Genomic DNA, 25,560 nt, shown 5'->3' on the forward strand with positions numbered 1-25,560 from the left:
AAACACAGAGCACTTACACCAAACGTGGTGAGGCAGAAGGGTGCAGGGAGTTAGGCTTCCCCAAAAGCAGAGACCCTGAGAAGGGGTTTGGAAGCACCCACACCCCCTGCAACAATCCTACTCTTGCGTCAGTCCCCATCAAAGCCTCCTCTAATTACCTACATCCCCCCACTTTCCCATCAAAATAAATCACACAGTTCTCTGCTCTTTGTGCAAACCTCCCCCTGCACCCAGCTCTGGGCTTACAGTGCCCAACCTTGGTCCTGCAGCCTCTCCCACCAGACTGGAAAGGGACTGATAGAAGAAAGGTCTCCATTTTCATTTATGCTCTGGTCCCCATTCTGGAGCCTGGCTCACAGGGGTAGGGGAAGCCCCCACAGCTCCCACCTCAGAAGCTACAACTCTGCTGCCAACTTGGGCTCCTTTGGGGCTGAACGGAGCTTCTGACACTCAGGCTACCCATGTGGGATTGCTTGCTTGCTCCCTGGCTCCCATGGTGGCTGAGTTGATTTTCCCACCTTTCCAGTCCTCAGGGCCAAGGATGAGGAAGGGTGGGTACCCGGTAGAAGGATGGCAGGGTCCTTCTGTCCACCCCCAGAGCCGGACAAAAGCCCCTGGCATCCTTTTTCCCCTTTCACGCCCGTGGCTGGAAGCAGCACGGGAATTGCACGGGAATCAACTATTCCAATGTCTTTGAGGGGCTCCCACCAAGCTTTCGTCACCCACCCTGCAGGGACACTTGCAGCCCTAGACTACTGGTTCTCAATAGGCAGGGTTTGCTGTCCCCCTAGGACCTTTCCCAGTGGTTCCCAGTGGCATAAGGGGCAGGGGAGGCGTGGGAGGGGATAAGGGCAGCTGCAGGGTTAAGCCCACAAAAGGGAAAGGCAGATGGGGAGAGAGGAGTGGGCGAGCAAAGTGTGTTCACAAGTGTGTGTGTGTGTGTGTCTGCAGGCAGAAGGGCAGGCAAGAGTTGTGCAGAGTGTGTGCGCCTGGGCACCAGCTGGTAGGGTGTGAGCCCCCAACCGTAGTGCCTGTGTGTGTGTGCAGCGGGCATACGTGTGAGTGTTTATGAGTGAGGAAGGGGATCTGGAAGGTGTCGTCTGGAGATGTGTGAGGGCAGGAGTTGTGGGTGTGAGAACAGTGAGTGTGCCCCTGGCTGCAAATATCTGTGTAGTCCTGGAGGTGGGTGCATCGGCGCGAGTGTGTTGGGGGAGTAGGAGGCTCTCCGCGAGGGCGGGATCGGATTGCACACAGGGTGCCCCCTCCTCTGCAGGGGTGGTCGGGGTGCCAGGGTGGGTCCATGGACCCGGCAGGGGGCGCCACTGGACTCCCGCCAGGGCCGGCGCGGGTTCCAACCCCGGGGACGGGGACGGTCAAGTTGGAGCGGCGCAGTCCGGGGTGGGGTTGGGTGGGGAAGTCCGCGGAGGCGGCGACCGAACTCACCGTGGCCGGAGACGTGGTTGTCCCAGGGCGCGTGGCCCGCGGGCCGCGTGGCGCCTCCGAGTTGCAGGAAAAGTGCCAGGTAGTGGAGGGCGCCCAGCGCCACGGCGAGCGGGGCCCCCATGGTGCGCGCTCGGGCCGGGGCGCCGCCGCCTCACATCGGGGCTCAGGAGACCGCAGACCCCGCGCCCGTCGCTCCCTGCCCGATGCGGCCTGGCTTCCCAGCTCCGGCCGCTGCCCCTCGCCCGCCGAACCCGGCCCGGCCCCGGCCCCAGTCCTCGCCCGGCTCCGGCCCAGCCCCGGCTGCGGGTAGCGAGCGCACGCCCAGCCGGCCGCCTCCGACTGCGGGACTCTTCCCTTCCGCGGAAGGCCACTCCGCTCGGCGCCGCTGCCGCCGCACCCCCTCCCTCCCACTCCCTCCCGCCCGCCCAGAGGAGGCGGCGGCGGAGGGATCTGCCGCTTGATTTATCATCAAAGTTTTACCCAGGCTGGGATTTTTAAAGCGGTACCCGCAACTTCCCCTGCCCGAGAGTGCAAATGGGAGTGCGAGACGGGGTGGAGGAAGCCCCCCTAGGGACCTAGTTCCCGCAAAGCATAAGACAACTGGCTTCAGAAACAGATATACTATCCAGCGGGATAAGGAGAAAAACCACTCCACCTGCCGCCAGACCCAGCGCGCTCAGAGGGCCTCCCAACTTTGCTAGCAGCGCGGTGTTGGGGTCAGGGGGTCGGAGGAGGTGGGGGTGAGGTCGGGCAGGAACCTGGGCTGAGGCACAGGGGACCTGGTGATAGTCTTTAGTTCCCTGTGCGGACGTGTCCTTATGTCTAACCCCGTCTGAGCCTCAAAGTTTTCATCTGAGAAATGGGAAAAGCAGCTACCTGCAGGGGTCCTGGTGAGGATTTATGAAATCGTGTATGTTAAAGCGCTTAGCATAATGCCGTCTTCATGGTAGGAGCTGGATAGATTTTACTTTTGTTATCCTCTCTGTGTCTCAGTTTTCCTGTCTGCATAATGGGAGTGAGGCTGGCCAGTTGCTCGGGCTCCTTCTAGCTTAGAGATGCTGGGCCCTACGCGGTGGATTGGATCGCCCTCTTCTGGACTGTAAATCTCCGTTCCTCGGACCGATGGGCCTAGATGAAATGTTGGAGAGGCGGGCAGGTAACAAAGACACTCCCATTCCCAAGACCAGGAATCCAACGAAAGCCTCCGAATCCGATTCCTTCCCTGACGGTTTTCTTGGAGCTGTTGGGACAGACCTTCAGTAGAGACAAGAGGGCCGACCGGTGGCCTCCTTTAAATTTAATTTAAATTTAAATTTCATTTAAATCGGAGAAGTAGATTCTCCGAGGTCCCACAGAGAGGTCCTTTCCTGCCCTCATCCCTTATCCTTCCTCAGGCCTCTTTCCCTACACGTCCATGTCCGCCGCGGTTTCAGCACTACGGAGGACGACAGCGTCAACTCCGACCCCCATCTTTTTGGCCTCAAGTACCTCGCCTAGGCGGGCTCTTAGATTCGAGGATTCAGCACCATGGACAGACCTTCCAGTTTCCTCTCCTGCCCCGCGGAATGGGAGTGAACGCTGCAAACAGACCACTCCCCTCTCCACAGACTACAGGTGGATCCAGCATTGTAGACAGAGCCCCAAGTTTGAGAATGAGGTTAGAACCCGAGGGACAGCTCCCCACCCCATCTTTACTTTGTCCTTGCATCCCCCCGCTTCCCAGTATTATGGTGGGCAGCACACTGGATGGGGCCCCTGGTCGCCAGTAGCAATCCGGTTCGTTCACATCTATGGACAGCCCCTTGAAGTCCCCAATTACAAATGCTATGTTTCAACACAACTGAGCCCCAACGGGAAGCTACTTTCAGCACTGCGGACAGATCCCCGCCGTTGACCCACCGCATTCACTAGAGGAAGGGGTTGGTTTTGTCGGATTGGTCCCCTTCTTTTCACTTCCTTCCTACACAGAGATAGCACCTAGGTTATCCTGGGACGGCCAGGTGTCTTGGACTCTACAAAAGTGTTTTCTCATTCATTAACTTGAACCTCACTCCCAATAGAAATGGGCTCCAATGCCCCCATTATAAAGATGAAGGAACAGAATCTTTGAAATCACATAGCAGCACCGAGACTGAAACCCAGACTCTAAGTTGCAACCTGAGACCTCTCCAGGACAATGTGGTGGTAGAAGTCAGTCTCAAACTTAGGGCTTTCTCCTCTTAACCTACAGATTGTAGGTGGGGGCGGGGGCACAGACAAAGGGACAGGGAGAGAGGGGATTAGAAGAGTGAAAACAAGAGACTCCACTTGGGGGCTGCCAAGGAAGAAGGCCCACTGCTGCTCTGACAATAACCCATTGTTTGACCCTCAAGAATCGTTTCTCCTCATAGTCTAGAATAGGGTTAAACACAGTGACCTCTAAATCTCCTTCAAGGACAGATATCCAGGGATTGTCTGACTTTGAAAAGGCTTACACTGTGAAGACTCTGCCCAAAACCTTCCAATGGCCTTGTTTATTACAGAAATCCCAGCTTCTCTAGCTTGTATTCCAGGTCCCAGCCTCACCTCCTGCACATGCCCTTGGTCCAAATACCATTTCTGCCACGTTTCCTCCCTCAACAAGCCTGATCTTCATTATGTCCTTACCCTTCTCAGTGCTTCCCCCTCCTCTTGCATGCCTTCCCCTCTGTCTAGCTAAGTGTCCCATTGACCAAGGCCCAGTCTAAGTCCCCCACAGGGAGAAACGAATTTTCCCCGCCCCCAAGCCTCTGTTGGCTCATCACTTGTACACACCACTGTGCTATGAACTTGACTTATCCCACTTAATCTTCAGAACAACCAGGCCAAATAGAGTAGAATCGTGTGGTTCTAAGTGTGGATACTAGTTTTGAATCATGCTACTTCCTAGTTGTGTGAACTTAGATAAGTTTCTTAGCCTTTCTGTGCCTGAACTTCCTCATCTGTAAAATAAAGACTGTAATACTTCCATCACAAGATTATTGTGGGGGCTAAATGAAAAGCACTACATAGAAAGCCCTTAGTGGTACAGAGTAAATACACGATACATGTTGGCTATTATTATTATCACTACTACTACTCTTATTTGCAGATAAAAGCAGATGCTCAGAGAGGTTAGGTATCTTATCCAATGTCACACAGAAGGCAGTTATACAGCCAAAACATGTTTGATTCTAGAGCCCATGCTCTTAGGCACAATACTGAAGCACCTCTAATGCAACCATCCTCTTTGAGGAAACTTAGGAAACTAAGACCCAGAGAGAGTAAGTGACTCCCTCAGAGTCACACAGCCAGCCATGACAGAACTAGATCCAGGTGCCCTGTCTCCCAGCTCAAGACTCTCCCACCATATCAGACTGTCCCTTCTGTATTTCCTACAGCACCTGAATTGTAGTTTATAAATCACATTCACATCCATGATCTCATATAATTCATGCAACAAAGCCTGAGGCCAAAATTATTACCTTCCTTCTTTTACAGATAAGGACACTGAAGCTCAGAGAGATGTGGTAACACGCACAAGCTGGCACAGTGAGGCAGGGCAGAAGCTGGAGGTGAAAGAAGACCCCCAGCCCCCACTCCACCCCCGTGTAATTCTGTCTGTTCTGCTCATGGATTCAAGTGCAGGCACTGCGGAAGCTAGATGCTTGGTAGAGGAAGGAGGGAACCGAAAACTATCCCAGAAAATAGTGTCCAGGAATTCACTAGGGTGGGTGATTCTTGTCATTCTGGGAATGCTCCAGGAGAGAGTAAACGTCCCATCCCTGGAGGCAAGCATCCCGTGGTCACGTGGATGCCATGAGACAAATATCGTGTTTCCCAGATGAGACTCCGAAGGCAAACTTCATGTTGGGTATTGCAGGTGGGAAGGACAATCCTTTGATTTTAATACATATATTAAATAGTTATTACATATAATACAAATATATATATTTTATAAATATGTGTGTGTGTTTAGATCTTATTTATTTGCAAGAGAGAGAGCATGAGTGGGAGGGAGGAGGAGAGGGAGAAGCAGACTCCCTTGCTGAACAGGGAGCCCGACGTGGGGCTCAATCCCAGGACCCTGAGATCATCACCTGAGACTAAGGCAGACGCTTAACCGACTGAGTCACCCGGATGCCCCAAGACAATCTTTTTCAAGTTCACCCTAGGCAGGGCATCTTGCACTGTCCCCTGCCTCTGACCCAAGCTCCCTGGAGAGCCTCCACCCTCCCCTTGACTCTGGGAGGCCACCCTCTCCCGCCCCTCCTTGAGAGGTGTCACTTGAGCACCATAGCTCTGTCAGTGGTAACAGCGGTAAGATTTGTCCTTTTAATCCAGAATCAATAACAAATTTCATTTAAAAATAAATTAAACCAGGCATTGGAAATCATTCACCGTGTGGGCCAGGGCCCTATATAGCGCCGTCTAAATGGCTTCCTTTCGCTCATCTATCAATGCCAAGAGGGGGGAAATACCTAAGCTGCCTGATTCATGGAGAAACTACTTAAATGTATCAGCCCCTAACAATGAGCAATGTGAGCCCGGAGTTGCGCCTTTTAACACACCAATAACATGTGCAGCACGGCTTCATGAGAGCTTATCAGAGACCCCACGGTCACTGGCTTCGAGGGATCCCATTTATAAGGGGGAACAATGGCTTCAGTATGTAGCCGCCTAATTTCCAGAATGCATTACTGAGCTCTGAGAAGCACTGGAATTCTATTAGACTCTTATCTGCCATGGGAGGGTGTGAAACCGGCAGGGAAATCCGGACTTGGCATGGACATGCCCAGAAAGTGCGGGGCCTGACCCGTGGAGGTGGGTGAACAAACCTGGAGGAAGGGGGGAGGCAGGCGAGGTCCCGGATGTGTGAAAATATGTGCGTTAATAGAGCTCGGGTTTCCAGCGATTACGTTTACATCAGCGAATAAAACTTGGCAATAAAACATTGGAGCTGCGTCTCAGACAGCATTTCCTTTTACAGCCCGGTGTATTTCACTCATTATAACAGGAGGCAAGGAGCTTCAGGTGTCCCCGTTTCTCCCCCTTTAATTAAATTTCCTAAATTACTGCCCAAGATTTGGATAAAGCGAAAGACTTACGGCTCCGCTAATCGCCAATGCAAGCTCCCGCCCCTCACTGTGGTGGCCCTGACTGTACCAGGTTCCAATATTATTAAAGTGAAATACTGTGAGCACTGCCTGCCTGGGCTCTGGTTTGTAAAAGGAGATGGAGCCTCGGGAAAGAAATTGGCCTAAGCTCAGGAAAGAGGCCTGGGTTCCAGGATGGGCTTTTCTATCACCTCACTGTGTGACTTTGGGCAAGTTACTTCCCCTCTCTGGGCCTCACAAGTCCTATCCCCCTCCCCCGCCTTTCCCTAAACATCCATCCTGAGGCACTTAGAACTGACCTGGGGCTGGGGCAGCCCTTGAAGGCACACTGGGATGACTTGGGAGAGCTTTAACAATATGAATTCTAAGGCCACACCCCAGAGATACTGACACAATTGGTCTGGGTTGAGGTCTGGGTATCAGGCTCCTAAAACATTCCCCAGGTGACTGATGCCAGTGGCCAGCTGGGGTTGAGCACCACTGGCCTTGACACCATTATGAGATGTTAGTGGATAAACGCCTCTGAGGAGTCTAGCTGTGCCTGTGGAGACCCAAGCCCCGCCAGGGGGCTTCTCTCTCAGTCTGGCTGGAACAGGTATCTGGGCCCCAGGGTGTATCTCCTGCAGGGATCCAGGAGGCTACAGAGAGGACTGCAATAGGGTGAAAGAATAGGGCCTCTTCCTTTCCTGTTCCTAGAATTGGGTCCAGCCAGCCTCTGGGGCCAGGAAGCCACCGCTCATCTGGAGGGTGGCACGGGGTGTGCCAAACGGTGACCCCCACCCAGGTCTAGGGGACTCTTCTCTTCTGCTGATGGATTTATCCATTCCCCACAAGGGTGGCAGGATCCAGGAGTGGCCTCCACAGCTGGGCCATGTGCCTGTCGTAGGGGCCAGCCTCCAGGTTCTGATGCCTCTGTCCACATGCCCCACCCTTGGTGCCGACTGAGGTGCCGTCTGTGCGGGTTCAGAGCCTCTCTCTGCGCTCTGCCTCTCTCGGAACCCATGTTCCAACTAGGACAGGCTGAGCGAGCGCCAGGCCTGGGCCAGAGGCCTGGGGCAGGAGGATGTCGTCCCGACAGACTGCGTAACCTCATGAAGACCTGTGGGGCCCCTTGGAGGTACCCAAGTGCACCACACAGAGTGAAAGCATCATCTAGAACCTAGAATTTAAAATGTCACCATTTTTTTTTTTTAACAGAGAAAGGTCATCAAGGATCAGCCCCCATTTCTCCCATTGTAGAGAGAGGGGAACTGAGGCCCAGAGGGGGATGCTGACAAGCCTGTGATCTCACAGGGAAGAAACAGCAGAGCCAGGCCAAAGACCGAAACCCCCTGACTCCAGAGGGGTCTTTCCACTGTCATTGCCTGAGGAGGGCAGAGAGGGTCCAAAGACCTTCCACCCCATGACTTCCCATAGGGGGCACCTCTCCGAGGTCCAGAGAGCACTTGTAAGCTCTGACCCTCACATTGTAACCCAAGCCCAGAAGTTGGGCTCTACCAAGGCCAGTAAGGTGTGCACGTGGTGTGCGTCTGTGTTCTCCCAGCGGGAGGCCTAGTGATAATCTCCATCAAAAGCAATTAACTGCATCAGAGAGACGGGGTTCCTGGGCCCTTCGCCCCGCAAGCTGGGTGCTTATTAAACACGACGGGACAGCAGAGGCTTTGCCAATTCGAGGCTCTGCTTTGTAGGAGTGGTTTTTTTTAAATGCTGAAATGACTTTGATGGCACGCTTCACGCCAGTCTAAATATTCCACGGCTGTGACTAATTAGCTAGACCGACACCACCCAATGGAAAGCAAACGCAGCCTGCTGGTGTAATTTTAAATTTTCTAGTAGCCACAATAAAAAAACAAAGTAAACAGAAATAGGTGAATTTAGTTTAATAATACATACATACATACCCCAAATATCGTCATTTCAACACGTGACCAATATAAAACGTTAGTGAGATATTTTACATTTCTTGTATGTACCTCGTCACCAGAATCTGCGGTGTATTTTATACGCGGTGCCTCTCAGTTTGGGGGGCCCCACTTTCAGGGCTCAACAGCCCCATGGGGGGCAGGGCCTCCCCAGCAGACCGCACCGAGCTGGACCACTCCAAGGGGAGGCCTGGGACGGATGTCCACGGATCCCGTGCAGGGTGTGCTCGGCGCTGGAATGAGACCCTGGGGACCTGGGACTGGCGCCATCCAGGTGACTCGTCACAGCACCGTGACCAGGGCACTTGCCACACCTCATAAGAACCATCGTGACCTGGGCTGGACACCTCCCATTAGTCTGCCCTTGGCTCCCCTGCTGTCCCCCTGCCCCCCCTGCTCTGGTTACCCTGGCCTCCTGGTGGCTCTCCAAATGCCCCAGGGCTTTTGCATTTGCTCCTCATGTTCCCTGAAACACGCTTCTTTCAGATCTGGTCTCTGATCAAATGTCGCCCCGACCATCTTACCCAAAATGCCCCTCACCTTTCTCTGTCTCAGCGCTTATCATTATCTGCCACTGTCCCTGTTGATATCTTGACTTTCTGTCTCTCTCCCTGCAGTGTGAACCCCATGGGAACAAAGGCTGTATCTGTCCTGTGCTCCTGCCAGGCCCCAGGGAACAGTGCAGGCTCAACAAGTGATTACTGAAAAAAAAGTGATTACTGAAAAATCACAAGTGTGATTTTTGAAACTTGTCTGTGCCTGTCTCCCCCGCAGCTTGGGAGACCCTCGAGGGAGGGACCAGGCTGCTTCTGCTCATCCTCTTGTACTGCAGGCCCTGTCACATCCAACAGTGGCCATCCGACCAGTATCTGATCTTGGCTGGGGATGTGATGAGAGCTTGCCCATAGGGTCCAAATCTGAACCCACTGGAACCCTGGGCAAGTGTCCTCACCTCTCTGAGCCTCCGTTTCCCTGTCTGAGACATGTGCTTGCCCTTCCCTCCCCCTAGAGCTGTTGCAAGAGCAGAGGACATAGAATCTGGGCACCCAATTTAGCAAGTAGGCACCAGGCCAGCTCTCGGCATACCAGCTCATTGAAACAGCCCTGGGGGTGGGGGCCCGTGATTCTCCCTAGCGGAGACTGGAGAGGTCAGAGAACTTGGCCAAGGAGCCACATTTGCTTGTTCTTGTTCACTTCTACCCACACCCACTGCAATTTTCTCCCCATGCTCCCATCCATGCCCTTCCCCAAATACCACCTGCCCCAAACCCTTGCCATGGCCCAATTTCCTGGGTCACTGGTTTGATTCAGTGGATATTCCCCAGGTGGGCTCCTGTTCTGGTCTGGGGAAGTCTGAGGAGTGAGGGAAGCTCACTTCTCATGGATGACCATGGTGCTGCCTGGAAATCACTCGCATCTCTTCCAGAACTGGCTCCTGTGTCAATTCCTGGAGGGGCCAACCGTCCCCCTCAGGGCTCTCCTCATCCCTTGTCCTCTCCTCAAGGTTCTCGGGGGGCTTCTAGCCCCACTGGCAACAATAGGGATGAGGCTGTCAGCTAGGCCATGTAGCCCCTGGTAGCATTAACAGGAGCATACAGCCTAGAACAAGGGAGGAGATGGTTTGTCCTATTCTTCTCTGTCCGGCTCTGGTCTCCCCTATCCCTGCCCCAGCCTCTTCTGCCCCTTTTGGGGAAGGGGGCATGGGGAAGGGATGGGCCTGCAGACCACATGCTTTCAGCATCTGGAAGGACTGACCGGTCTGGCTCCGGCTGTCATCGGCCCTGACCCAGGCATCACCTGTCTGCAGCATACCCCCTCCTGAACAGCCCCTCACATCCAACACGCCTCCCTCCAAGGCTCTGCTTTTGCCCTCAGTCCTGCCCTGCTTTAGGCTTCCCTGTCTCAGGCAATGTCCCCTTCCCAATCCCCCGCAGCTAGCCTGCCCCCCAGAGATGGAATCTGTCCTTAAGCCCCTCGTGGAACCCCTCTCGGCATGCACGTTCTCTGAGCTGACAGGTGGGTGGGCACCTCCTCGGTGCAGGAACTTCCCGTGTCCCCGGTGCCCACCCCTCATGCCACCAAAAGTCAGAGGGAGCCGCTTTGACCAATGCAAATCCCATCTCCCTCCCCCACTTAGAGCTCTGGATGGTTCCTGCTGCTTAGAATAAAATCCAAACGGCTTCCTTAGGTGACCTCACCTCCCACTAGCTCCCCCTCACTCTTGCTTCCAGCCATTTGGCCTTCTGGCGGTTTCTGGAATGTACTACGCTCCCTCTCACCACAGTTCTCTCTGCCTGGAACATGCTCGCACCTCTTCCAGAACTTGGCTCCTGTGCCAGTTCCTGGAGGGGTCAATTTTCCCACTCGGGACTCTCCTTACCCCTCGTCTTTTCCTGCACAGCGTTCCCACCCTGACAGGGCCATGAGCACCTCCACAGGAAGGTCAGATCTCTCTCCCTCTCACATTCTCTGAGACTGGCACAGGATCAGGCCCCAGTAAATCCCACTGAACGAGTAGGGGAGGGAAGGCATGGAGAAATGAAGAGCTGTAACAGTTCGGGGAGTGGAGGCTGTGGGCTCCCGGGGCCTGATCGCTGTATTTCAGACATGCGGGGGGCGAGCCCCACTGTGACACCAGCTCCCTGTGCCACTCTGGTGTTTTGGTCCTCCTCTGGGCCTCAGTGTTCCCAGGAGGATGAGGGGCTTGGGCGAGACTTGGAAGGCTTCCCCGCCCCTTGGGGGTCTTTATTCTGGGATGTGAAGGAGGCAGGCTGGTGGCAGAGCCCTGGAGGTGGGGCTGGGGAGGGTTAGACTAGGTCCACGCAAGGGCAAATGCTCCCCTAGCCAGAGCTGTCTGGCCAAGGGACAGGCTGTCTTGGGAGAAAGTGAGCTCACAGGGCACTTGGGTGGCTCAGTAGGTTACAGCCTCTGCCTTCGGCTCAGGTCATGATCCCAGGGTCCTGGGATCGAGCCCTGCATCGGGCTCTCTGCTACTCGGGGAGCCTGCCTCTCCCTCTCTCTGTGCCTGCCTCTCTGCCTACTTGTGATTTCTGTCTGTCAAATAAGTAAATAAAATCTTTAGAAAGAAAAAAAAAAGTGAGCTCACCACTGCTGGAGGCGTGTAATCAGGGGGCCATAGGGAAGACCCCTGTATTGTCTAAGCAGTTGGACTTGTGACCGGGTACCCGGTCTAGAACTCAGAAAGGCACAGGCTCTGGAGGTCAGTCTCCGCTCTGTTCATATTAGCTGTGTGACCGTGGGCAAGTTGCTTCAGCTCTCTGAATCTCTCAGGGGGCATAATCCAGGACACAGAGGAAGACCTTTGAACTTGCGATGTCTTGAGAAGATGCACGGGGCCACCCCGCCCGGCCTGCACGTCCAGAATGATGAAAGTTCGGGGTGCACACAGGACCGTTAGGCTGCTTCACCCCCGGAATCCAGCAAGCGCCCGGCCCCCAGTCACAGGTAGTGGTAGGGTGCTCCCTAGCTGGACCCATGTGCCCAAGGGAAGGGCAGGCTTGAGCAGGCCCCCTCACCCTGCCGGGTGGCCTGCCATCCGTGGGCCTGTGAATGCCTCCTCCTGCACCCCTCCCCCCTCCCCTCCGTGCAGGGAGCCCCCTCCTTTCCATGCCTCCCAATCACGGCAAACTGCCTCATCAATCATGTTCTCTCTAATTAACTTCTAATTTACCTCTTTAGTCAAATCTGTTTACAATCAGAGACAAGAAAACACGCAGTAGCTCGAGGTGCGGACGTGGGTCCCTGCTCCGGGGACCGTGGCAGATCAATCAGCCCTTGACCGGGGGGTGGGAGCCTCGCTTCCCCTTCCATCCAGGGAGGCCCGAGGGCTCTAAAGGGCAGGGGTGGGGGGGGGGACAGTGGCCCAGTGCCCTGGCATCCAGCACCCCTGTCCCTAGGGGCCACACTGCACCCCTCAGTCTCCCCACAGGCTCCCTTCCCTCTGGGCTTTCTGCCCCACCAGGTGGGGAGCTCCTCGTGGGCAGGCGCACGGCCACATCGTGGTTGTGCGTCCTCAGAAAATGCCTTGGCGACTCTGAACTTCTGTTTCCTTGTTTGCAAAGTCAGGGATCAAATACCATCCCCCTCTTTGCGTGTAGGCAATGAGTCCAAAAGGGGTCCCCATCTCCAGGCCGGCCCGGCTAGGCCTGAAAGACTATGCCCAGCGTGGAAGGGTCATGGGCCTGGTTTGGTTGGGTTTTGTTTCCACATTTTGAACGTTTAAAATTTTTAAAAAATTTGAATTCGTCTTCAACTCAGGGGAAAGTTGCAAGCACAGCATGTGGTACACCACCGTCTCTGAATATTCTAGCACGCATTTTCTAGAACAAAGACCTATAAAACCATAGTACAGGCACCGGAATCCTGGAGTTTGTGTTGAAGCATCACTACCCTTTCATCTCAGCCGGGCCCTCTTACTGGCCGTGGGCCGAGCCACAGGACCCCGTTGAGGCCCAGTTCTGGCCTCTGTGAAGGGGGTGGAAGAGGTAAGAACCCGAAGTCTACCACGCAGGGCTGCTGTGTGACATCCACAGCCGGTGCATGGGAAGCAGCCTGGGGCAGGGGTGCGAGGTCCTGTCCATGCTGGAGGCGAGAGGGAAGCCCAGGGAGGCCAGGCCTTGTTCTAGGTCACGCAACATGATGGCCACAGTCAGATCCCATGGCCTTGAAGAGACAGAGCCCTGCGTTACGGGTGGCTCTTATGTTCTCCCCCCCAGGGATGGATCACCAGGGGCTCAGAAAGCCCCAAAGCTTGTCTTCAGGCTCCGTGACCTACGCAGAGGACGCAAACTGCTGCCGCGCAAAGACAGAAAAGCAGGGAGGGAGGTGAGGGGTAACGATTATTAATGGCACACCAATAATACTAACAATAAATAATGAGCAGAGTCACCTTAGAGGAGGTCCCTTGTGGGGGTGGCATCTGGGCTCGCTGCAGTGGAGAGGGCCCGGCGCCCCGAGGAGGGAAGAAAGGGCACTGAGGGCGCCGTGCCCTGCCTGCGGGAGACTCTCAGGGGAGCCTGTGACCCCCTGCAGCGGAGAGCGAGGGCACCCCGTGGGCTCTGGGCCTGTCTTCCCACAGTGCACCCCCTTCTGCCTCCCCTCACTCGTCCACATACCCACGCACTGGTTCGTTTGACTTGCAGTCACCTAGAATGTCCCCCCAGCTCTGCCCTTGGCTGCCCCTTCTCATTGTTCAGGTCTCAGCTCAAGTATCTCCCAAGAGAGGCCTTCCAGAAGCATCTTCTCTCCAGGAGCCCCCACCCCCACCCCCACCCCCGGGCTGATTTGATTCACTCTTCATTCCATCACCTTGTTTCCTGCATCTCACTTATTTCTACCCAAAGTTACATCATTTAATTCTCTTCTTCTAATTGGTCTGGCCTTGCTCAGTGTCTATGTCCCCCAAGCTCATGGGTTCCTCCCGAGCAGGGGCCTCTGTTTTGTTCATTCCTGTCTCCCCAAGACCAGCACGAACACAGCGAGGATAGGGCAAAATGAATCCTGAAATTACCCAGTCGTTACTGTCTGCTCCAGTGCCTCTTGATGTGGGGGACATGGAAACAGGATCACACAGGGCCCCTGCCCTCCCTAGCTTACAATCCTGCTCAGTATAAAATCACAGGTTATCACAATGGGGGTGGGGGCAGCCGAGCCTGGCGCCTGCACCCAGCACAGCCACAGGGACAGAACCTGCTCGGACAGCCCTCCAGCTGGGAGATGGAGCCCTAGTTCCAGGCCAAGCCAGCACGGCTCCAGCCCAGCTCTGCCCCAGCTTGCTGTCCTGCCTGCTGGAGGCCTAGAATGACACCTGTCCCCCACGGGTCCGGGTCTGAGGGGGCGCTGAGACAGGCTCCTACCGACACGCTCCTTTGGCATGGAGCCCTGACTGGCGGCAGCAGGTGGAGTGTGGGGGGTTCTGCCAGGCTTCCTCCAGCTGGGGAGCCCCTTCCTGGGAGCGGGAACCTTATTCAAGGACCAGGAGTTGTGCCCCGTCCTCCTGTCTGGAGGCCTCAGGGAGATGACAGCTTCTGGCGATGGGGAGAGCGCTCTGCTGCCGGCTGCACTGTTTGTTCATATTCCTGTTTCCCTGCCCATGTTTCTCGTTCCAGACTGTGTAATTAGGTGTCCAGGGGTGTCTCTGATTCTGTTCCGATAGAATTTGCCTTGTTTAATCGGTAACAGGATGGCTGCCTCTGACAGCTGTTTTTCCTAGGAAAAAAAAAAAGGCTGTTAGGGATGGGGCAGGTTGGGAGGCAGGTGGGCTGGTATCTGGCTCCTTGGCTTGAATTTCCCTTTGTCACCGACTTGGGCGTGAGCCCGGGGCCCCGTACTGTCCCCTTCCCGGGCCTCGGTGTTCTCACTGGTGGAACGACGGGAGTGGGACCTTGCGATCCCTCCATGGTGACTCTGAAATGGGCGGGTGGGCCGTGCACCCACTGAGCCAGCGGTGCTGCAGCGGGGGGTAGGCTGAGCTCATGGAGCTCATGGAAAGTCATTTGTGGATCCATTTAAGCCCAAGGTGGCATTTTTATCACTGTGTTCTTAAATGTAATTGCCATTTAATTAGATTAATGGTAATTAATAACGCTAATAATGTACTGTCCTTTGGGATGATGACATTGCAAACCCACCTTCTGGAGGTGGAGCTGGGCCGTGCCGAGTTCCCGTGATCCCTTCTTCTCTCCCCACGCCCTCTGATCACCTGTTCTCCGCACGCTGGGTTGGAAATGCCTCTTGTCACGGTGGTCTTCCCATTAGACCGAGAAGTGCTCCTGAGGGCCAGGGACCAGCACAGGCACGTCCGTACCCTGCCCCCCAACAAAGACAGGGACTGGCCCAAGGCAGAGACTAACACATGCTGGACGGAAGGAAGGAGAAGTCGTGGGTTGGTGGCCAGGTGGCCAGAGAGGTGGGTGAATGAATGGCTTTAGTCTCTGGCCAGGGGAGGTGACCGAGTTAATTGACGCCCTCGGGAATGTAACCTGTGCTCCCCCGCTTCCATCCAAGCAAGTCGGGCCCACTCTAACTCCATAATAGCTTTCAAATAGGCTCTCTCCTCCCCATCCTCAAGGTCACCACCAAGGCCTGCCTAGACTACAGCACCAGCCCTCTCCTTCAGCATGAAACGGGAGGGTCATTCAGATTCGCTCAGAGCCCTTCCAGGGCCCCACTGTGTCTTTGGAATAGAGTACCACCACTTGGCCTTGGCCTTGGCCTGGGAGCGTTTCCAACCTGACTCCTCTTCACCTCCCAGTCCCGTTTTCTATCTCCTCTCCTCTGCAACCTCCTCCCCACCCATCAAATCTCACCACCCTACATGGTTGAATTCAAATGCTACCTCCATCACAGTGAGCTCCATGATACCCCAGGAAGAATGAGCTGCTCAGCAATGCCTACAGTGTGTGTGTGTGTGTATGTGCGTGTGTGAGTGTGTGTGTGTGTGTCTTTGACAGTATCGTCCCTCCTGCCTGCCATGAGGACTCCCAACCCTCACAAGAGTGTTGGGATATGTTTTATTGAGGATTCTTGGGCTTTGAGGTCAAGATTCAGCTCTTGCCCAGAAGGGTCGTGTGGCTATCCAGCCTCTTCCCTTTCCCAAGCCTTGGTTCTCTCATCTATAAAATGGGGACAACAGCTTGCCCTTCACAGAGTTGTGGTGACAATTAATTGGATTTGGGTCTGTAAGGCCCCCAGCTCAGATCTGGGCTGTTTCCTGCCTCTCTGCCTCTGCCCCTCTCAGAGCCTTTCCCGGGAGACCCTGCTGTCTCCTTTCCTGGTAAAGTTCCTCCTGCCCTTTCTTCCCCAGGCCATTGTTGCCTCCTTCTGGAAGCGAAGCATCACGAACTCCCAAGACTCGGGTCAGATATTCCCAGAATCACCGCTTCCCACCCTGACTCAGGGTGCCTTTGTGTCTGTCGCTCTGACCACCACGAGCCTGGACTAGGTGCGACCACTCTAGACAGTGGGCCAGAAGGGACGCAGAGGTTAAGGACAGGAGGGACCCAGGTCCTGCTGCATCGGTGGCATCTCCTTCATGCAGGTAGCCAGCTGGGTCCTTTTCCCTTTGCTTTGCCATTCATTCCTTCATCCTCTCTTCCTTCACCCACCCCCTCCCATTCTCCCTCCTTCACTGGGTTGTTATATTCCACACACTCCTGGGATCATTTTTCCCTCCACTGCTTCAAACCCTTGCATGGTTTCCCACTGTGTGTGGAAGAAAATCCAAATTCCTCACTGTGACCAATAAGGGCCTGTTCAGCCCGCTCCCAGCCCATCTCTGCAAATTCATGCAGCTCTCCTCATTCACGTGGCACCTAGCTGTTCCTTAATATGCAAATCATGCTCCTGCCCCAGGACCTTTGCACTTGCTCTTCCTTCTGCCTAGAATCCCAACTTTCCTTGGCACCTGCTCTGCTTGTCAATTCTGTCTCAACTCAGCATCACCTCATCAGAAAGCCCTTCCCTGACCATCCACACAGAAGGAGCTACTCTTCCTTCCTGTCACTCTCTTTTATTTTGTGTATAGCTCCCAGGACCACCTTGAGCTGTCTTGCTGGTTTGCGAGACAAGGAGCCTCGTTTGTTCTCTAACCCCACCGCCGCACATGGGGCCTGGCACATGGTAGGTGCTCAGAAAAGATTTGCTGAGGAAATGCTGCAGGGGCTCATGCTGAGCACTCAGCAGAGAAATGGAGGAAGGCGGCTCCTACCTTCAGGCAGCTCACGGGGCAGGTCAGGAGAAGCAGGCTTGGGGAAGGCTCCCTGGGGATCTGGGGAGAGCAGAGAGGGGGTGAAAGAGGAACTAGGGGCTTTGGGGTGGAAGGCAAAGTGCATGGGGTTCTCAGGACCTCTGCTCGTCATGTTCTGGTTGATGAGGGGTGCATCTGCCTATGAGAACGGGACCCATGCTCCTGTCCCCAGGGAGGGCAGTGTCTGGCCCTGGGCGAGTCTTGAGCGACAGCAGAATCATCACAGAGCAGGAACACAGGGATGGACGAAGGCCTGGGGGGAGGGAGCACCAGAGAGGCTGTAAGCAGTGGCTGGGCAGGTGGTCAGGTGAGGCCCACCCACGCCACTGTGGTTCAACACCCCAGCCCCTTAGAGAATAGCTGTGGGGTATGGCACACTCACTCTTTGCTCCTAAAGGACCTTGGCATGGGTGTTTGCTGATAGAAGGACTGATGCCCTCACAGGTTTGCTCATTCATTCTGGAAGATATAAATAAAGATGAATCTGCTCCCAGTCTAGTGGGGAAAGGGAACAAGAAAATCCGCTAACATAAGGATGACTGTTAATGATGGTATGATCCTTGATCGGCACTTAACCATTGGTCAATGACTTTCTATGTATGAGCTTGTCTCAGGTCGAGACGGCAAGTAGTATCGCTGAGCACTAGCCCCATTTTACAGATGAGGAGGTCGAGGCCCAGAGTGGGGATCGCACAACTGGGGAGGAGCAGGGCTGGGTTTGAAGTCAGGGAGCCTGTCTCCAGCACTCATGCCCGGTGCCCACTGGTCCGGGGGCCAGTCCGGTGAAGCTTGCTTGCATATCTTTTCATCTTATTTATAGAGAGACACTGGCTTACAGCTGGTAAAAGCAGAAACCTGTCCTCAGGCCTTGCTCTCAGGAGGGCTGGAGTGAGGTGAGGAGGGAAGGCAGCTGGCCAGGGCCCTGTCCTGTCCTGGCCACTTAATGAGCCTAACTGATAACCACGGGCTTAGGTGGGTTGCCAGCTGTACACCACTGGTAGGGTGGAGGGTGGCCATGGGGCCAGGGGGCGGGGCCTGAGGATCCCCAGCTGTTTGAGCAATTAGCCGGTCTCTGTGACACAGCTGTGTGACCTTGGACACATTCTTTGACCTCTCTGTGCTTCCTTTGCTCATTTATAAAATGGAGGTGAGCATGGCAACATTCTTGGAAGATGCTCCCGGGACGCAGCCAGGGGCAGGGGACGATGGCCTTCAGTTTGGAGACTACCTGGCACGTAGTAGGCAATGGGTACATTTTCTACTCCAGTCTTTGGAAGGTCTCAGAAAAGAACAGAACATTTGCATAAAGGAGAGAAAGGCAGCTATGGTCAGGCCGAGACAGTCTCTCATCTGGCTGTCGCGGACACGGGCGGTGACCTGGATCCTACTTCTCTCTGGGCCTCAAGTGTTCTCATCTGTAAAATGGTACGGCGCCATTTCTTTGCCTCCTCCCTACACACTGGTGATGTGGAGACGAGTGTGGTGGTCTGTCATGGCATTTAGTTGGTGCTCAATAAAGGAGCCCCCGCCACCTTTGGGAGGGCTGGATCTGCTGACCGTGAGTGATCGTGGGACAGTCCCCTACTTCCTTGGGCCTCTTGTTTTCTCGTTTGTAAAACGGTCTGACCCCAGGCATGCTTTCCCTCAGCTCAGTTGTTTCTGGAATTCAGCAGCATTGGTTACTGTCTTCTCTGAAACCCACCTCAACTGCACTAGTGGGGAGGGGGTGAAGTCTCTGGGAGGGGCTGGAAGTGGAGAGGGGAGGAGGCAGGAATTGCTGTGTCTGATTCCCAAGGGGAGTGAGATCCCTGCTCACTGCTGCTTCTTGCCTGTTCTAGTGGGGTTGGGGGCGCTGCCCTGGGGCAGGAAAACACCAGACTTCTGTGGTGGGGTGGGGGTCCCAGGAATGCTCGGGGGAGGAGAGCCTGGGTCCGGATTCTCCATGGAGCGGGGCTGAGTGGGCCCAGCGTGGAGGCGGGGCCGGGGGGTGGGTGGGTGGGCAGATTCATTGCAGCCATTCCTCTCCCCCTGCAGCGCCTGCTTCTAATGAAATTTTACGGCAGGTGGAAATGATAGGACTCCGCCAGCCCTAAAAGCACTTCTATTTATTCATTAAAGATATTTATATACTGAGCGGCTCTCTCGGGCGGCCCCACCCGCCTCTGGCTGGGCCATTAAGTGGCTCCCAGCCCTCGGTGCTGGGAAAAGGCTCTGGGGGCAGGGTCCCCTCCCTGCATGGTGACCCGTAGCTCTGCCTCAGCCTGTCCCCACAGGCCACCTCCTCCTGGCCCCCAGCACCAGCTTCTCCTCCTTGGGAGCGTGCCCCAGCCTCTTCTTGGAGCTCCTGCTCCTACGCTGTTGTCCACAACAAGTCCTCCATCAAGCAAAGGAATCTTTCCAAAACTCAGATGGCGTCTCTTCCTGGCCCAAACTGCTCCATAGGCCTCGGGGCCCTCAGATCTGGCCCCTGTCTCCCTCCCTGGTCTGCTGCCCCAGCAGCCCCTGCCTCATGGGGGGAACAGCCACATGGCTCCTGGCTCTTTTCTGGAGAATGATGGCGCTATCCCTTTCAGAACTCCCCAGTACTCATTCTTTGTTTACCTGTTTATTGTCTCTCTGTCTGTCCCAGGAGCTCCTTGAGGCCAGCAACAACACCTGTCTTGTTCCCCCACACAGCTTACGGGGGTGCCCCGAGCTGGTTGCAGGTGGATTTCCACAGGCTGACCCCTCAGAGACCCTCTTGTTCAGACAGGCCGAGACTCCAAGAGGTGAGGGCCATGGTCTTGTCTGAAGGAGGCTGGGCTTGAGGCCGCAGTGTCCTGCTCTTCTGCTCCATGGCATTTCCAGTCTGGGACCCTCACTGAGGCCCCACCCACAAGCTGGAGCTTTCTCGGCCGTGGCCAGACTTAGGTCCCAGCTTCTGTAGCCCCTACCTCTGGTGCCTTTTCCCATCCGTGCCCTGGGGGCCTCCTGCAGCCTTCCTGCTGCCTTAGGGGCCGAGGCCTTGCTTGTCGCTCAGCTGTCACCAGCATTATCTGGGGCCTGGTTACTTCCCAGACAAACTTGGGAGGTCAGATCTTGCTTCAGGGGTCAGAATCTGTTTCTGCATCATTCGAGGACTGGGGGAGCCTGCAGGAAGGGGAGGCCATGTGTCCTAGAACAAGCTCTGTGACTAGACATGACGCCAAGCTCCCAGAAAGCAGAGGAATCCACATGCGTGTCATTCTGCCGGGTTCTGTCACGGCCAGGAGCTCATTCAGCCCTTGCCCTGGGACTTCTGAGCAGTCTCAGCATCCCTAAAGGCCTGTTTTACCTGGCCCCTGCCCCTTTGCCTGTGCGATTCCTTCTGTCTCGAAGGACTTTTTACCTCTTATTTTTTGAGACTCATGGCCCTCTTAAGAGCCCTGAATGTCACTTGAGATAACAGATATGGTGCACTGTCCTGGCTTTCCTGATCCCTCCTGTCAGATTTGGGGACCCTCTCTGTCCCTTGAGTCTCTTAAAGCTCGTTATCGCTTCCTTGGGACACCCTGTTGGGCAACATGGGGAGTTAACTTCAGGCTGGGGTTCACGCCCCCGTGCCCAGCATGAGGCCCCATCCAGAGCACGTGTGCAGCAGACATGCTCTGGCCAGGGTTGGGGGGAGTGGGGAGCCGGAAGACATGCGCTGGGAGGTTACAGTGACATGTGACATGGGTTGGGGGGTGCATAAGAGGAGTCTGAGCTCAGTGGACAGGTGAGGAGCAAGTAGATGGGGGAAGGTACGCAAGGATCCTCACTACGAGCTGCTGGAACGTGGCTCCTCCTCCCCATTGCTGCAGAGAGAAAGCCTAACCTTCCAGATGTTTCTTGGACTTCCCCCTTCGCATGGTGGAGCAGCCAGGGCCACACTCAGGTGATTGCCCATGTCCAGCCAGGAAACCTGGCCTTGGGCCCCCCACCCAGGCAAGTGTCGCAGCCAGCTGCCCAGATGTGGGAGCGAGGGGCTCAGGGAGCAGGGGCCTGCACAGCCACCGTGGGCTCCCGTCACAAGGCCATCAACGGGCTGCTTCTGCCTCTGATGCATTCTGTATGGACAGAATGGGGGGGGCTCCCCAGAGATCTGCTGCCACTCTCCAACCTCCCTCGAGCCCCTTCTCTGCCAGTTGGTTGGGAGACAGGGCGGCTCTGAGGTCAGGAGTATGGAATTCAGAGCCAGTCTGCTTCTGTTCTAGGCCCAGATTTGTCATTTTGCAAGCCACAGGCCCCGGCGTCTCATGTCATCTGTGAAAGGGGGCTGATGACAATGGACTTACCCTTAGGAATGAGGGTGCCATGAACTGATTGGAGAGAAGCATGAGCTCACAGAATGGGCTCGATGAGTACTAGCTAATACGTCCATGTGCAATCAATTCATCCTTCTAAAACACTAGATGACTTCACTCCTGGGAGAAATGCAAGTGAAGACGCAACCACTGCTGCCATCAGAAAGGCAGAGACACCAGGGCAGGCGCCGTGCTCGGTGGGGGGAGTGTGTGTGGGAGGGTGGCCCAGGAGCTGTCGATGGAGGGCGGGCCACGTGGCAGCAGGTATCACAGTGAAAAACGCGCATTCTGACTCAGCAATTCTGCTTGGGAGTTTAAACTCACACGTGTGTGAAATGGCCAAGGATGTTCACTGCAGCATTTTAACAACCAAAGATTGGAGACACCCGAACATCCCTGAATGTGATTAGCGGAATCACGTGTGCCCCGGCCACAGTCGAGCTCAGCGACGGAAGGAGCGGGGCCGCTGGGTGTGTACGGAGGGTGGAGAGCGAACAAAAAGGCGCAGGATGGAGGGCATGATATGCTCCCGTTTGTGTTAAATACGTTTTTATTCACTTAAAAACACATCCCTGAAAGGACAGTCTGGCTATTCAGCAGTGGCTGCTTCTGGGGAAGGGCGCTGCGGGGGGTGGGGGTATCAGACATGAAATACCCTCGCGGACCTTCTCAAGTTTACACCAAGGGCATGCGTCACCTGATCAAGAAAAAGGTGGCGGGGGGAGCCCCTGTCTTTCCCGCAGCCCCGAGAACGGAGGCCCAGCGCTGGGACAGCAGCCACGTTCCATGTAGACCAAGGAGGAAGACAGGTTGAAGACTGTGGTTCTGCTCTTAACCTTTGCTGTTGGGTAAGAAAATCTTATCAGGAAGTTTTTGCCTTTAGGAAAGTGAGTCTTGCCTCTCTGCCAACACTAAATTGACACTCTTGGTAATGGCAGAGGATGCCCCCCGGGGCATGGGTGCTCTGGTTGGGGGTGACCCAAGAAGGGTGGCTTCTAGTTCCCCTGACAAAGCGCTCCCCCCCCCCCCCCCAGATAAAGGAGGAGTGTGGCCTGCCTAACAATCTCTTTAAATTAGACACGACCGATCTCGCTGCCACTGAACTCAGGCGTGCAGACCAGTCCAGAGCAGCAGGCTGTGAGGGAAGAGGTACGTGACATCCTCGCTTCCCTTGTGAAGAAATTCTAATCCTGCTTAAAGGCTGCTTTACTGCTGTGTTTGGACAGGAAAAGGCGTACCGCCCTCCTGGGATGGTGGGTGCTGGCACCACGCAGCTATTGACACAAGGATGGCCATGGGGGTTTGGCTTGAAGGGAAGAGTTTGGGAGCCCCAACAGTGGACAGACATGGAAGTCAAGTTCAGATCTTCATATGGCATGGGCGGCCTTTACTGGATGCCCAAGAAGTCCTTCTGGAGGGGTTGGGGCTGCTTGATGAGGCAGATAGGGTCTCAGCAATGAGCAGACACAAAAGGTAGGCCCACACCCCAGGAGCCCATGGATTAGCAAGGTTAGTAATGAGTATCTTTACCTTGTTCTTAACACCTTTTCTTAGCCCTGTGCAGGGGGTTGTTACAATCAGAAAGCAGAGGGTCAAGATTTCTCCTCATTCCGTCTTCCCAGTCCCTGCAGCACCTCTGAACTACAACCCCCTTCTGAATCCTAAGGAATTATATACCTCATGTCCCCACCCCCCAAAGCCTCCTGTCACAAAACTGATAGAAAAGGGGACCCACTTCCTCATTTGTAAAGTGAAGACAGGAGTTGAAACCTCCTTTTGGCAGAGGGACCTGTCAAACCAACCCTAGGAGGCACCCCCCTGTGGGAAGCAAGGCGGAGTGGAGCGACTGTGGTTGAAGCGGGGTGAGCGGCCCCTAGCCCGGCCCACCCTCTTCTGTGCTGGCTTCTGACGCGCTTCTGGGAAACCTAGAGCCTTGGGAGAAGGCGGGTCTAGGGGTCGGGATGTGGGAGAGGAGATGGCTGGCTGCCTACCTTTCTGTCGAATTTTGAACTTCCGTTCCGCGTACAAGCCTCACCTGGCTAAAAACAGAGAATTTAAGAAAGAGGACAATGCTGAAGGAATAATGCTCTCTGAAGTATCATCCTTAATTCAAGAAGTCTCTGATTCTGCAGGTTACATCTGGACATGCTTTATTCTTTGTGAATTCATTACACCACGTATCGACAGTGGAACCGATCGAAGTGTCATGTCAGTCAGTGATCCGTGGTGGTCTCCCAGTCGAAGCAGCGGGTGGAGGGGAGCGCACAGCCCGCACAGGCAGGCAGACGCGGCTGTGAACGCAGGTGCTGCTGCTTCTCGGGCCCAGGACCTCGCACAAGTCCCTCACCCTCTCTGGGACCCCCGTCTCCGCTCTCGTGAGTGGGGGGTAACGGTGCCAGCAGGGCTGTCGCGCATGTTAAAAGAATGGATGCACAGCAAGAAACACATAACAGGTGTTTGATACACGGGCACTACCGTAGGTACAGGAAAGTGGAATAAAAACATCAAACACCTAAATCCAAAACAACACTATAAGGCCATTCTGATTCTGGCTAGGTCCTGGGGCAACACCCACCCCATGACAAGCATGGGCACGCTGTCCCGTTTCCCTCTGGGCTGACGAGAGCACCAGGAGGGCAGGGTGGTCTTACTCGATACCCTCCCAGCTGCCCGACACTGGGCATGACGCAGGTGCCATCTCATTCAGCGTCCCCTTAGACGGCTGCCCGGAACGGCAACTGGGTCTCCCCCGGCTCGCTGACTGTGGCCAGATGGTGGGGGCGCCCACAGCCCTATACCTGGGGCTCGGTGAGAAGAGCTGGGCTGCCTGGCAGTGTTGGCCATGGGCACAGGCAGGGTGTGCGGCAGCCCCGTAGCCTATGTGCTGACCCTGGGCCATTTTAATGAAATGCCGCTTTTCTGAATTGGCTCATCTTCTACCTCGCTCACGAGGACGCTTTTCTTTGGGACACGCTAAAAGCATGCTAAAGGCCCGCTGACTTCTGTAAAGGAGGAGAGCCATTTTCTCACACCCTGTGTAAAATGAGTGGGACTCCAATGCTGAAGCCCCAGCATGTGGGGGGGGGAAGGACAGGAAATCCTACTTCTAAGGTTCCCACTATGTGCAGCATGCTCAGATGACTCCGCTCACCCCCCCGAACACCACCCCTCCTCTGCAGAGGAAGGAAGGTAAACTGGCAGGTGCGGCTGGAATTTGGGCCCAAGGCCTGTTTACTTACTTCCGGCAGTGGCGCTCACCCTGACGCATGGAGCTGCCCAGGAGCTAGAGCCCAGCCCGGCACCCGGCCATACCCCAGACCCCGACTCATCAGCCCAGGGTGGGGCCCGATGAGAACGTGTTTGTTCGTGCTCCCCTCCCAACCAGTGGCTCCGATGGATGCCAGGGTCCAGGATGCTGTTCCAAGGTCTGTGCTCTGGGTGGCAGGGGCCTCGCTGGGCCATGGAGGCTTCCAGGGCTGCTTCCACCCCAGCCACAGGGCTTGTGTCACTGTTGGAGTCAGGGCTGGACCAGAGAGGTCAGCAGTCCATGTGCTCCCCTTCCCTGTAGGACCACGGAGCAGCTGTGCGGCCACGGTGCGCTGCACCGCTGGCTCACTGAGACGCTCTCTGGGCCTCGGTTCCCTCCCAGGGAGAGTGAGGCCCACCACCGAGCTTCCTCAGAGGTGTCCCCGGACAGCCGCTGGGAAAGAGCTGGGGAAAGAGCAGAGGGTACTGCCCTGCTACAAAGAATGCCAGCCAGGAATACCAAAACTAGCTTTAATTTGTCCAAAAGTCACATTGAGCCATGTAAAAACTTTCTGGGATGGAGGCCCAGAGAGAGTCCATGCTGCCTGAGGCCAAGGGGTTTCTAGAAGTTCTCCAGCAAGCCGAGGATGCGCTTCTGCTCATTCTCCCGGAACTCTGGGCTCCGGCCATCACCGATGTTCTCCGCATACTCTGGGGAGACAAAGGCAGTGTGAGGCGTGGATCCAAGGTGCACGGCTGGGTCC

At 55.4% G+C, this 25,560-nt stretch overlaps 2 protein-coding genes across 3 annotated transcripts in view; both read right to left on the minus strand.

The window, feature by feature from the left end:
• VSTM2L (V-set and transmembrane domain containing 2 like) overlaps positions 1-1,781 on the minus strand; it is a 33,972-nt gene extending 32,191 nt beyond the window's left edge. The window contains exon 1 of the mRNA XM_059133642.1: positions 1,444-1,781. Coding sequence (XP_058989625.1) covers positions 1,444-1,564 — 121 coding nt within the window. The 5' untranslated portion in view covers positions 1,565-1,781. The remainder of the gene's footprint in view (positions 1-1,443) is intronic.
• Positions 1,782-25,313: 23,532 nt separating this feature from the next.
• CTNNBL1 (catenin beta like 1) overlaps positions 25,314-25,560 on the minus strand; it is a 163,031-nt gene continuing 162,784 nt past the window's right edge. For both annotated transcript variants that reach the window (XM_059133251.1, XM_059133252.1), the window contains one exon: positions 25,314-25,507. In XM_059133251.1, the coding sequence (XP_058989234.1) occupies positions 25,419-25,507 (89 nt within the window). In that variant the 3' untranslated portion in view covers positions 25,314-25,418. The remainder of the gene's footprint in view (positions 25,508-25,560) is intronic.

The sequence above is a fragment of the Mustela lutreola genome, chromosome 9, assembly GCF_030435805.1.
Source record: "Mustela lutreola isolate mMusLut2 chromosome 9, mMusLut2.pri, whole genome shotgun sequence".
Taxonomy (NCBI): Eukaryota; Metazoa; Chordata; class Mammalia; order Carnivora; family Mustelidae; genus Mustela; species Mustela lutreola.